Below are 13,443 nucleotides of genomic sequence, written 5' to 3'. Positions count from 1 at the left end.
TTTTGATGTTTTTGTTTTTTAACCTTTTCCACGCCGTGTCAAACTCAAAAGCTGTCACTCAAGACGCCACATCATTGAAGTGTCAAAACTGAAGTTGAACTTTATGTATATGCACGTAGGTCGATGTTGCTCTGTGGTCTGTGACTATGACCGATTAATCGGACTTTGGCGTTGAACCTACGGTGCGGATATATCGGTCATTGGCGTCCAAAAGGTTAAGGCGTCAAATATTCGCAAAAACGGCCAAATTTACTAGGCCGCAAAGAGAAGCATGGTTTTCAAAACTGACATCATTTAGCTATATATTTATCTGTGGTGTTGTCACATACTGATTTTTAAAAACTATACTTTTAATCTAGCGCCAGGCGTGTCTCACTCCGCGATTTCGTCGCTTTGCTACAGGTAGCTAAAAGTACATCCGTTCCGGCCCCAATTTTGGGGAAAGCCATAAGCCGCGCGTGGCGCTGTCGGCCCCTAGCGGCCATATCTGTGCTGATCGTAACAGACGCGTTTTGTTAGAGAGTGAGTCTTCTGTACTTAGTACTATTATTTATTCTGTGCTAGCGCTGCAGACTTTCTTTGCTCTTACTCTAGAGTCTAGGTACAGAAGGTTCACTCTCTAACAAAACTCCACTCTGCAAATCATTTTGTTAACCCTTTGAACGCCACGCCTACCGTCAAGTCATAGTGAACCTAGTCGGAATGCACGAAGGTTGATATTAGGCTGAAGACGCGCGCGTCAGTCGACGTCTTTGGCGGTCAAAGGGTTCACCGAAACCTTTATCGAGGCCACGGCACATGGCGGACATGCCATTCATCAAAAATCATTTGCGTTTATATGTATGCGCGGCACGTCTGTACACGCGTCATTGTGTATGTGTGGGTAAGTCGCTATACTGAGATGACGCCAGAAGTCCGCCAGATTCATGTCGCGGGGCGAGGTAATGCGAGTAGGGGTGGGGCGGTGCGTGGCCGTTCTGTATGATAATACTATTACTTATTCTGTGGCCACGGTACGCTGGATGACCTAGAAATCGACTCGTGCGCACTAACGACAAGTCGGCAGGTACAAGCCTTATATGGTGTGAGCTTTTTAAGGGAGTGGACTCGAGTTCGGTATATATCTGATCGGAACAAGTATGATATCTGTATATAATACCTTACTTTGTAGGAAACACGCTATGAAGATTGTCCAAAATGTAGTCTCCGCTCCGCTGGCGGAACGTCATACACATCCAAAGAATGTGGCTAATTCCGTCATAGGGCATATTTCGTCCATTAGCTTTTTCTCCAACAACGAACAAAATTGATATACCTATTCAACGACAAAGCAGCGATTGCTTTTAGTTTCAGCAATCAAAATCAAATGGTTGTTTTTCCTACGATTGAAAATCAAAGAAATATACGCTCGTGGACGGAATAGTCCCTATGACGGAATTAGCCACATTGACTATAATAGACATTTACTTCAAAAGCGTGTAGAAAAAGCGTCAATCGCATCAAAGCGAAGGCCTTGTTGTGGCCCTCGTGTCAAAAACTTTGTAGAACCCTAATTAAGACAGACGCTTAGTCAGAAATTGAAGCGTATTAAACCTAGACCAGTATTACATATAATTATAACTTATAAGACTCAGCTTGTCAAATGTAATTCTCTCTGCTACTGTACCCACACTGCGTATAGTATATCTTAGGAATGGGGCATAAATGAGGCCAGTACAGCGGTGTGACACCGCTACAACGCGATTGGTTGATAAGTCGCATCACGCGCGCGATTGGTCGCATCTAGTTGCGTTAAACTGCACGATTGGCTCGGATTCGTGAGTGACACCGCTGAACTAGTAACATTTTTAATGCACGTAACGCCCGTCCTGAGATATATACGTCAATGACTGCGCATTATATGCAAGCGTGGGAGATGATTTACATCGATCAAGAATAAACTCGCAAACCAAGCAAAATAGAACCTTATCTCAACGCCACAAAGACTATGCAATCATGATAATTAAGAGTCTAATTTAAATGAGTGTATCTACTTATATGTCAAGATAAAATTGATGCGTAGATTTTTGTATTATCGCGTATTATGAGATGTTGCCAACTGAATTTACTTTGACGTGTTGAGTACTTGCTTTTGTAATTAATTACAAGTTTATGTGACGAGTGTCTTCTATTAATAAACTGCATCACTACATAGTATAAAACTAAGTCGCTTCCCGCTGTCTGTCTGTCCCTTGTATGCTTAGATCTTTAAAACTACGTAACGGATTTTGATGCGGCTTTAATAGATAGAGTGATTGAAGAGGAAGGTTTATTTATAATTTGTTAACCCGTGCGAACCTATAACCTTAACCTTCTCTAACAAAACGCGTCTGTTACGACAGATATGACCGCTAGGTGGCGCATGCGTGAGCAGGCGTCCGTTCCGTAGCGGTGCGCGGCTACTACTATGACACCAAAATCGGTGTGGGCCGCATGTACTTGTAGCGACACGACGAAATGGCGGAGTGAGCCACGCCTGATCTAGTTTCTAAAAATAACCCCGTTGTTATAGAGCTAGTCAAGTTATGCGTCTAATAATCTGATTAACAACTTGCCGAGTGGAAAGCACAGTGAAAGGCGGTAAATATGTAACAATTATGAATCTAATACAATCTTTTATAGTCTTCTGCTTTCATAAGTAATAGTTATTGATTTTTAAAATGTGTTTTTCAATTAAAAGACACATCAAGATTGTTTACCAAATTTCTAATGCTAAAAAAAACGAAGTATAGTTTCCGTCCGGCGCGGTTTTCAAAAAGTGTCCCCTTAAAAGTGGACACTTTATAGAATGAAAAAGAAAGCAATTGTTTTTTTAATAATATTATTTTCGGACACGTCCGGGGAAAAAATGCGATGTACGTCATGATTCCGGGTTTTTTAAGTCTTTGTCCAGGTTTGGCGAATTTAGAGATGGCAGCCCTAACCAAGCTAGATATTTTAAACGTAAAACCTCTACGAAATTATGACGTTTAAATAACTCTTGCACAGTCTGGCCTATCAAGATATACGTCAGCCATCTTCGGGCGCACGAGCGCCGAGCAAACTAGGAGTCATAGTGGTCGCCATGGTCAAAATCGGCCGGAAGGATCATCATCACACTATAATTATACAGTAGGACCTCCCTAATCCGGACTGACAAAAAAACGGGTTGACGGATTACAGAGGTTTCAGGATTGGTAATAACTTGTAACTAGACAGGTAAAAGACAAAGGTAAAAGGTAAATTGTTATTGATACAATAAAAAATATATAACAATAATATTTTAGTAACATCTGCATAGCAATTTTGTTGACTATTTTAATATAAAAACACCACACTGAAGGTACCTAATACAATTTAGCAGTAGACTGGTAAATGAATGGTTTGTTACAAAGAATGAACATGGTAATTTCACACTTAACAAAAAGAAAGTGTGTCAAACCATAGACAAAACCACTATTGTAAACAAATAAAAGTTGACTTATAACTTTCTTTACAAGTATTTCTCTTCTAATCACAAATTAAATCTTAACAATGGGTTGGCTTTAGAAGACCATTTTCAGCAAAAAGTACTCCAACAAAAACGTTAGAACTACTTCCTAACTAAACTAACTATTCAAATCTCAACAAAAACAATTTCCTACTACCTATATCCTAATTTCAACCGCTGCAACCAGTTGCCTTAAGTGCCGAAAGGAAAACGTACAGTATCAAATACCGTAGTTTTCACCTAGTTTACACACTAACATTGGCCGCCAGCCGCGTATACAGATGCGTGATATTAGCGTAAGTAATCAGTACCGTTTTTAGGCTACTTGACACCGCTGGAAGAGCCGGCCTTCCAAATTAAGACATAACTAAATGTGCTCAATTTGTTAAAAACACACTAACCTTTTTATTACAGTAACAGCGTCTCCGAAGTCAAGGCGTAATTCCATTCAATGGTTAACTCAACAAAAACCACTATAGTTAACAATTATTATCTATTTCACACAATAAATGTTTGGTTTTTTAATATTTTCTTTTATGACACTCGCGGACGTGAGCGATGGAGCGCGAAGCGACGCACGCACAGATTGTAAAAAATGTGCGTGTCTATTTCTACGTTCGGTGTTGTGTTGCCATTGTACATTTTAGAATGTACATTCTATTTAAGGGGCAGCCGTTCAATTTTCGCCCCTATGGTTTGTCCTAAATTAAGTATGCAATAACTTCGTTATTAACATAAACAGAAATTACGAGTGCCTGTTATGAAAATAACATAAATTATTTTCTAGTTATTGAGTAGCAAGATTAAAACATGCCATTTTTACTCCAAGAAATATGAAATGCATTACCGAACGAACCAAATTACAAATGTCACTTATGTCACTGTCATGTCAAATCCACCATTGATTATTCCACTTTTCGTTTTCGATATTTCTCCCTGTATTATCAAAACTAGTACAACAAATGAGATAATTAGGCCATTGAACTAGTTGTGAATTGCTGCTCTCAACAATGATCAAGGCAATTTTAGTGTTCAACAACCATGGGAAGCCGAGATTATCTAAATTCTATCAGTACTTTGTAAGTATTCGAGAAATATACAATGTTTCCTTTCGTTCGTTGTTAAACGGCACTTTTAGACGATACTTTAAAGTATTTTGAATTTGTATTCTTTGTATATTATTATTTGCGTTATTTATAAGTAGAACTAGGTTCTATTCCCATAACTCTACTGACTGGTTTTACTTAATGGTCTGCCTCTACCTTTCACTTGTAGGTTTTGTTTGATATCCGTTATTTATAACACTATGCTACTTGCGACGTGATGTGTTGATTTCCTGGGAGTATCCTTCGCCGTATAGCTCTTTAAAAGTTATTTCAATGTGTCCTGTGACTTTTAGAGCAAGTTTGAGCAAAAAGTAGTTCACAAAAGTTTGGCTGTAAGGGTTCCCAATTTTTGGCTTATCTATTTCTGGACAGTCTGCTGTTATGATGAGGAGGGGTTACCCTACCATCACCGATCTTATTTTAGTGGTCTTCTGAATCAAGTATTTTTTTTTACTTTTTTTTTTTGCCTTGGACTCAAGTCCACCCTAAGACCGTAATACTAATATACAATATTTTTTATACATTTGCGTGTATTTTATTTTATTTCCAGAATGAAGATATGCAGCAGCAGATCATAAAGGAAACATTCCAGCTGGTGTCAAAGCGGGATGACAATGTGTGCAATTTCTTGGAGGGTGGAAGGTATTCATACAAAACTTTAAAAGCCCCTTATAATCAGAGATCGGACAAATTTGCGACATTGCTCGCAATAATGTGGACATGACTCCAAAATTGATTAAATAATTAATCATTTAATTAATTTCTTACCTGAGGTTTAATTTTGATTCCTAATCAATAAATAACACAAAGAGTTCTTATAATGTAAATTTATTTAAAAAAATAATCAGTATGTTTTCCAAATTTTCTGTAGGTACTTATTTTTTTATATCAAAAATATATTTAAGTGCTATTTATTGACTAGGGAACAAAATTAAATCTCAGGTAAAAAATTAATTAAATGATTAATTATTTAATCAAATTTGGAGTCATGTCCACATTATTGCGAGCAATGACGCCAATCTGTCCGATCTCTTTTTTTTTGAAACAAGTTTTCTTATTAAAGGCTCGACTCTGGTGAAACTGTCACAAACCTAATTATAAGCTTTCTGTTTCTATTTTTAAATCTCATAAAACCAGCCAAATTTTATCCTAATATAATGAAAATATAATGAATGTCTCTTTTTTAGTCTCATTGGAGGTTCAGACTACAAGCTGATCTACAGACACTACGCGACACTGTACTTTGTGTTTTGTGTGGACAGCTCGGAGAGCGAACTGGGAATTCTAGATCTAATACAGGTAAATTAATTAATATCTTATACCACACTAATTATTCTAAACCAGTAACCCTACTTTACCCTAACCCTAATGAGAGAACCAGAAAGATGACTAAAAATTTCGGTGGGATCCTACAGAGACGAGAGGTTAAGGTAGCAACAGGCGGCCTTATCGCTATAAAGTGATCACTTCCAGACAGTCTTTGGGTTGCAGGAGATTTAGAATTAACTAGCTCTTGCCCGCTACTTCGTACCCGTGGATTAGTATATTTTCCCCATACAAACTTTGCCCCCCCCATTTCACCCCTTTAGGCTTGGAGGATATAATCAAACGGAGACGCCATGTCTGTAATTTTTTGTACAAAACAGTCTGCCGATTTTTGCGGGGGAGGGGAACGTCAAATGTATGCGTAACGTAAAAATAGCCATGTCAGATAAACGTCAGTCCATACATTGTGTATGACCGTTGGCCGCCTATTTTCGACAGAGGGGAAAGCCTGTTAATGGCTACTCCGTTTAGTTGTATCCTCCAAGCCTTTAGGGTATGAATGTTGAAAAATCCTTTCTTAGTGGACCCCTAGACCTTATAAGGAACCTACTTGCCAAATTTGGACTTTCTAGTCCCAGCGGTTTGGGCTGTGCGTTGATTTAAGTCAGTCAGTCAGGTCTTTCACGTTTATATACAGGATGGTCCAAACCTTGATGTCCAAAAATTTTTTTTAGATTCCTCACGTCGTGGGCTATCAGAATGTACCCCATGTATGTTAGCCGATTTTTCGTAGTTTTCGAGTTATGATTTTTTAAACTTTTAACTTTTGTTATGAAATTCCGGGGTTCCCATACAGGGAGGCTAAAAAATAACTGCATTCCCGTTGCCAGGGAGGTTTTGGGATTATACTGAGCAACTTTTACTATGAGATAAACCCCGAAATCGCGAAAAAAAATTTACCCTTCCATAGAAAATGGACCTCAGCCAAAATGTATGAAAGCCAAATTTTTTTTTCGCGATTTGGGTGTTGGTCCCACAGTAAAATTTGTTGCAGTTATTTTTTAGCCACCTGTATGGGAACCCCGGAATTTCATAACAAAAGTTAAAAGTTTAAAAAATCATAACTCGAAAACTACGAAAAATCGGCTAACATACATGGGGTATATTCTGATAGCCCACGACATGAGGAATCTAAAAAAAATTTTTGGACGTCAAGGTTTGGACCACCCTGTATATAGATAATTGTTATAATTTCAGGTGTTTGTTGAGACCCTCGACAAATGCTTCGAGAATGTTTGCGAACTGGATTTGATCTTCCATGCTGATGCTGCACACCAGGTATGATGCCAAACTTAGGGTATTCGACTGTATTTAAAATAAATAATAGTGACAGTTGGGTTTCGTGCGCTACGGAGTGTTAGCGATTGCACAGAATAACTAATAGTACTACCGTACAGAAAATTCACCCCTTCACAAAAGTCAGGTTTAGGTATAAAATTACACCTATATCGCCGCCTGCAAGCAGAATTGAAACTTATAACCGCGCACGAACCGTGAATCTCCTTTGCGCGCCGCAGTTTTATGACCGAGCTGTGAGTGTCGGCACGGGGTTATCACTTGACATGTTTTTATACCTATACCCACTGATTTATTGTTTTTAAGATAAATATGTAGGAATTACAAACGTTGATTATGTAAACATACATGTTTTATCCGAAAATAGCATGTCTGATTCTCGCGGAGTAAGTTTCGAAGCCATTGTGTATTTTCAATTTTGCGCGAGCGCCGCGTGACACGACTATCGTGCGCGCCGAGCGGCAGCCCACTGCTATACGCCTGTCTGATGGGCGCGCCGGCCAAATGTACCTAAACTGCGGAGTGACACCCCCCTGGCGATTGGCATGTTGGCTACGGGACCAGCCCCTCAAGTGGCGGAGGCCGGATTTAATTTGCTAATGTTTTGACCAGGTGCTGGATGAGCTGGTGATGGGCGGGATGGTGCTGCAGACCAACATGGCCGACATTCTGTGTAGACTACAGGAGCAGAACAAAATGCAGAAGGCTGAAGTAAGATTATGTCATGATTTCTTTATTGCAGCGGTTCGCAAACTTTCTCGGTGACGGAACCCTTTTTGTGGGATTTGGCTTAAAGGGCTGGCATCCAGGGCATTATTAAAACAAAATTTGACGCAATTCTAGGGGTTGACAGGGCAAGCTATTATGGCGCCATCTGCTAAATACTTCGACCGGCCAACCCCATTGGAATCATACCTAAGACACAAGTCAATGTTTACTTAGTTTAGGTATTATAATATTTAAAACTTTCGCGTTCTGAACACATATTAACTCACATTTATAGACGGGAAGGTAATTGAATAAATTTCACGTTAGACCCGTCTACAAATGTGAGTTAATAGTAGTTTAGATATTGTTATCAAATTTCCATTAGCGACAGAAAATACACATTTGTCCGGTATTATAGTTCTTAACATGACGTTTACTTATTTAAGTTGAATCTATGAATGTACTAGTATTTAAGCATAAATTGGATTTCTTATATTCTGTGTAGCGTGACGTCATTTTTCCGTTAATGGCATGGCATATAGGTGGGCATTTTCACTTAACTGTGCACCTTAAAGCGCGACTTAAGTCCGTTACATTACTGACACAATGTATGGGATCTGACATTGACCGTCAGTTTTGTAACGATTAGAGATGCACCGGATATCCGGTTACTATCCGGTATCCGGCCTATCCGGCCGTTATTTTAGTATCCGGCCGGATACCGAATAGTGACCTACTATCCGGCCGGATAGTAAAATTAACACATTTTGGGGTAAAAAATGGAATCTAAAAAACAGTCACGGTCATAATGCTAACGACATAGTAGATAGAAATGAATACGTAACCATGTCACACAATACACTTATTTGTTTACACAAAAATACGCGCGCGCACTTGTAACTATAAACGAACTTACTACGTAATGACATGATAAAACTCGTTACGATCCTAGAAATGTGTCCGCGCGAACGTTCACTACGAAACAGGTCGAAACCTGCACGACGCGCACCTGCCAAACTCAAAATATAGGTATAGTTTCGCCGGCCGAATATCCGGCGGCCGGATACCGGATATTCGGCCAGTGTCCAGGCCGGATATCCGGTATCCGGCCAAACAATTATCCGTTGCATCTCTAGACTAACGATTGCTAACTGGCCGTTAAAGGTGCACAGCAGGGATGTTGCGGATGCCGATTTTTTGACATCCGCGGATGCGGATGCGGATGCGGATTTTTAACGGTTCACATCCGCGGATGCGGATGCGGATGCGGATGCGGATGCGGATGCGGATGTCAAGATAGGTACATAAAAAACGTCAAATATTACATTTTAGTAATTTTTATTTCAAAAAACCGGCCAAGTGCGAGTCGGACTCGCGTTCCAAGGGTTCCCTTCATTAAGTCCCACTCACGCTTGACTGCTAATTTCTAATAGGTTTTTTTGGCTAATGACTAAATTACCTAGCAATCTAGCACTTACGCCGATGCTAAGACGTTCCTGTACCGAACTGTTACACATCCGCATCCGCATTAAATCCGCATCGATTTTATGCGGATGCGGATGCGGATGTTGAAAATAATGCGGAAGTTCCGCGGTTGCGGATGCGGATGCGGATGTTCGCAACATCCCTGGTGCACAGTGCCCAGGTACGGGCCCTGGCCATAACGTAACAGTACGGTGTTTGCACAGGCGGGTATATCCGCGGCGCCGGCGCGCGCCGTGTCGGCGGTCAAGAGCATGAACCTGCCGCAGCAGCTGCGGGACATGCGGCTTCCCGACCTGCCACAGGCCATCAAGGTATGCTCAATTATATTACTTATTAGGTATTTACCTTACAATTTTTCGCAAAAGGTTTTTTTTTCTTTTTTCTTCTCTTTACTTATTTTTGTAAACATAGATCATATACATATAGATCATCTGTTCTTATGCTTTGTGAACTTGTATGTGTAACTAAGTTGGGCAAAAACATTTTATAATTTATTGTATTTCTATAAGTGAGAACCTATAATTGGCTCTGTGATTCTATTGTAATTTCTGGATATATGTAGCGCTGTTGGTTTTCCATGTACTAAAATAAAATAAAATAAAATAAATAAATAAATTTCTTAATAACTAACTACCCATACCAGGCGTGGCTCACTCCGCGATTTCGTCGCTTTGCTACAGGTAGCTAAAAGTACATCCGTTCCACACCAATTTTTAGGGTTTCGTAGCCAAATGGCAAAAAACGGAACCCTTATAGATTCGTCATGTCTGTCTGTCAGTCTGTCCGTCTGTCTGTCCGTCTGTCTGTCCGTCCGTATGTCACAGCCACTTTTCTCCGAAACTATAAGAACTATACTATTGAAATTTGGTAAGTAGATGTATTCTGTGAACCGCATTAAGATTTTCACACAAAAATAGAAAAAAAAAAGAATAAATTTTTGGGGTTCCCCATACTTCGAACTGAAACTCAAAAAATTTTTTTTCATCAAACCCATACGTGTGGGGTATCTATGGATTAGTGTCCGACCGAAACATGTTTTTTTGCCGAAACCGAAACCGAAACCGAATGTTCGGCTTTGGCTCTAGTTTCGGCCGAAACCGAAACCGAAACCGAAACTTTTGTAGACTTGTTAAAATCGTTGAAAAAATGTCATAAAACCGCTTTTACACACATATTATGGGGCTGTCAACACCCAATGTCCTTGAAATTGATGTTACTTAAGCAGCTTTTTTATGAAAATTACTAGAGTTAGACCAAGATAATTCTGCAACGATTTTTATAAGTTGATAACACACGCAGTGCAAGTGTTATTTTAAACGTCAAAACTTTTATGAAATTATGACGTATAAATAACACTTGCACTAGTTGCACTGCGTATGCTATCAAAATCATTGCAGAATTTTCTTGGTCTAACTCTATCCATTCACCAGTCAAGCTAACATGTAGGCACAGGGTCAACCAAAAACGCGAGCGTAGCGAGCGCGAAATTTTTTGTTAACAATATCGCAAGGCCGGGTACCGATCTTCACCTGGGCCGAAAAGTCCGAAGTGCCCCAATGAGGCGAACTTTCATGCGAAGTCAAAGCCGTGCTTAAGGCTTCAGGATAAGTAGTTGAGCACAGACTCCAACCAATGTCCATTGTATTCAAAAGCGAGACCGCAGGCCGAGCATGGCGCAGCGAGGCCAAAGGCTAAGCTGAAGTAGAGGACATGTGGAACACAAACCAATGGTAAATTGAGGTAAAAAGTGAGGCTAGTTTTCTTATTATTATCTTGCCCAGGGCCCAGTAACATGCGACAGTGCTATCTCATTCACTTATAGGTATTGACAGCCTCTTAAGACTGCGTCAACCGTCCAGTGGCGCCCTCATTAGTGGAATTGTGTTTTATAATAAACCAATTAATGTCTGTAGGTACCTAATATACATGAATCAGTATATGTAGGTATTAATATTGTTGTCCTACTTATTCCCCAACTTTTGGTCTTTGTCCGAAGTACCATTTCGTAAGTTTCGGCCCGGCCGAAAGGTTCGGCCGTTTTTTGGCCGAAACCGAAACTACAGCCGAAACATGATTTTTTGGCCGAAACTGGCCGAAACCGAAACCGAAACCGAACCTTCGGTCGGACACTACTATGGATAGGTCTTCAAAAATGATATTGAGGTTTCTAATATCATTTTTTTCTAAACTGAATAGTTTGCGCGAGAGACACTTCCAAAGTGGTAAAATGTGTGTCCCCCCCCTGTAACTTCTAAAATAAGAGAATGATAAAACTAATTACCATGTAAACTTCCACCGAAAATTGGTTTGAACGAGATCTAGTAAGTAGTTTTTTTTTATACGTCATAAATCGCCTAAATACGGAACCCTTCATGGGCGAGTCCGACTCGCACTTGGCCGCTTTTTGTGGCTAGCCATAAGCCGCGTGTGGCGCTGTCGCCACCTAGCGGCCATATCTGTGCTGATCGTAACAGACGCGTTTTGTTAGAGAGTGAGTCTTCTGTACCTAGTACTATTATTTATTCTGTGCCCATACAAAATATATCATTTGATGGAAAATAATAATATGAAGTATATTTTATATGAAACAATTTGTCATCATCATCTTCCTCGCGTTATGTTAATAAGTCAGTGTTCGGATAATTGAGGGTTTGTATTTTTGGATAATCGAGGTTCTGATAATCAAGGAAGCGCTGGTGGCCTAGCGGTAAGAGCGTGCGACTTTCAATCCGGAGGTCGCGGGTTCGAACCCCGGCTCGTACCAATGAGTTTTTCGGAACTTATGTATGAAATATCATTTGATATTTACCAGTCGCTTTTCGGTGAAGGAAAACATCGTGAGGAAACCGGACTAATCCCAATAAGGCCTAGTTTACCCTCTGGGTTTGAAGGTCAGATGGCAGTCGCTTTCGTAAAAACTAGTGCCCACGCCAATTACTGGGATTAGTTGCCAAGCGGACCCCAGGCTCCCATGAGCCGTGGCAAAATGCCGGGACAACGCGAGAAAGAGTAAGCTTTTCGGTGAAGGAAAACATCGTGAGGAAACCGGACTAATCCCAATAAGGCCTAGTTTACCCGGGTTGGAAGGTCAGATGGCAGTCGCTTTCGTAAAAACGCCAACGCCAATTCCCGGGATTAGTTGCCAAGCGGACCCCAGGCTCTCAGCCATGGCAAAAAATGCCGGGACAAACGCGAGAAAGAGTAAGCTTTTCGGTGAAGGAAAACATCGTGAGGAAACCGGACTAATCCCAATAAGGCCTAGTTTACCCGGGTTGGAAGGTCAGATGGCAGTCGCTTTCGTAAAAACGCCAACGCCAATTCCCGGGATTAGTTGCCAAGCGGACCCCAGGCTCTCAGCCATGGCAAAAAATGCCGGGACAAACGCGAGGAAGAAATTCTGATAATCAAGGTTCTAATGTATTTCCTAACGTTGTAAATGGATGCAAACAGTAAAAGAAAGAAACAAATGGAAAGCTATGGAGGAGGCCTACGTCAAAGGACGAGTTGAAGCTAAAGTTGATAAATCAAATTAATATATGTTATGTACCAGCTTCAATAATAAAGGCTAATTACAATTACAACGCTGTATTTGTACCAGGACCTGAAGTTCTGACCGTTGCATCAGGCGTATCCCGCCACGCCCGTCGCCCTCGCCACCAACATCATCAACACCATCTGCCCCGACAAATACCAGACCATCCAGCCGGATACCACCAAGTTCTTTGGCAGCGAGACACTCTCGACCAAGTTCGCTGAGAGCTTCGCTGAGAACTACCAGCAGACCGATGGGATCAACTTCCCGGAGTATGAGACGCAGAGTGAGGGTTATCAGGACTTGAGCGGGGCGGTGGAGTATAGAAAAAAAAAGAAAAAGAAAGGTAAGAATTAGGGACCAGAACGGAGACATGGTTATTGGTAAGAGTGGAAAAATTTACTGAGACTTTGAACTGAGGACTACTGAACCATTAGCCCAATAGAGATGATGACACATGTTGAATTTTATAACAAAATCTA

General features: G+C 40.6%; 2 protein-coding genes across 2 annotated transcripts in view; one reads left to right on the top strand and one right to left on the bottom strand.

Annotated features, from left to right (window-relative positions):
- LOC134659132 (zinc transporter foi) overlaps positions 1-4,099 on the bottom strand; it is a 52,031-nt gene extending 47,932 nt beyond the window's left edge. The window contains exon 1 of the mRNA XM_063514757.1: positions 3,910-4,099. The gene's annotated coding sequence lies outside the window, so the exon portion shown is untranslated. The remainder of the gene's footprint in view (positions 1-3,909) is intronic.
- A 313-nt stretch (positions 4,100-4,412) lies between these two features.
- On the top strand, positions 4,413-13,300 carry LOC134659161 (AP-3 complex subunit sigma-2). Its single transcript, XM_063514790.1, has 7 exons — positions 4,413-4,587; positions 5,165-5,256; positions 5,802-5,913; positions 7,138-7,218; positions 7,849-7,947; positions 9,633-9,740; positions 13,028-13,300. The coding sequence occupies exons 1-7, from the start codon at positions 4,519-4,521 to the stop codon at positions 13,040-13,042; spliced, it is 576 nt and encodes a 191-aa protein (XP_063370860.1). The 5' UTR covers positions 4,413-4,518; the 3' UTR covers positions 13,043-13,300.
- The last annotated feature ends 143 nt before the right edge of the window (positions 13,301-13,443 follow it).

The sequence above is a fragment of the Cydia amplana genome, chromosome 24 (genome assembly GCF_948474715.1).
Source record: "Cydia amplana chromosome 24, ilCydAmpl1.1, whole genome shotgun sequence".
Taxonomy (NCBI): domain Eukaryota; kingdom Metazoa; phylum Arthropoda; class Insecta; order Lepidoptera; family Tortricidae; genus Cydia; species Cydia amplana.
Note: the sequence above shows the minus strand (reverse complement) of the source record. Positions and strands in the feature narration are given on the sequence as shown.

What these genes read in the sequence shown, in the direction of transcription:
- LOC134659161 (XM_063514790.1), top strand. Translation starts at nt 4,519, where the DNA reads ATGATCAAGGCAATTTTAGTGTTCAACAACCATGGGAAGCCGAGATTA. An exon ending in AATTTCTTGGAGGGTGGAAG is followed by an intron (nt 5,257 to 5,801) that starts GTATTCATACAA and finishes TCTCTTTTTTAG; the next exon opens with TCTCATTGGAGGTTCAGACT. An exon ending in ATGCTGATGCTGCACACCAG is followed by an intron (nt 7,219 to 7,848) that starts GTATGATGCCAA and finishes TGTTTTGACCAG; the next exon opens with GTGCTGGATGAGCTGGTGAT.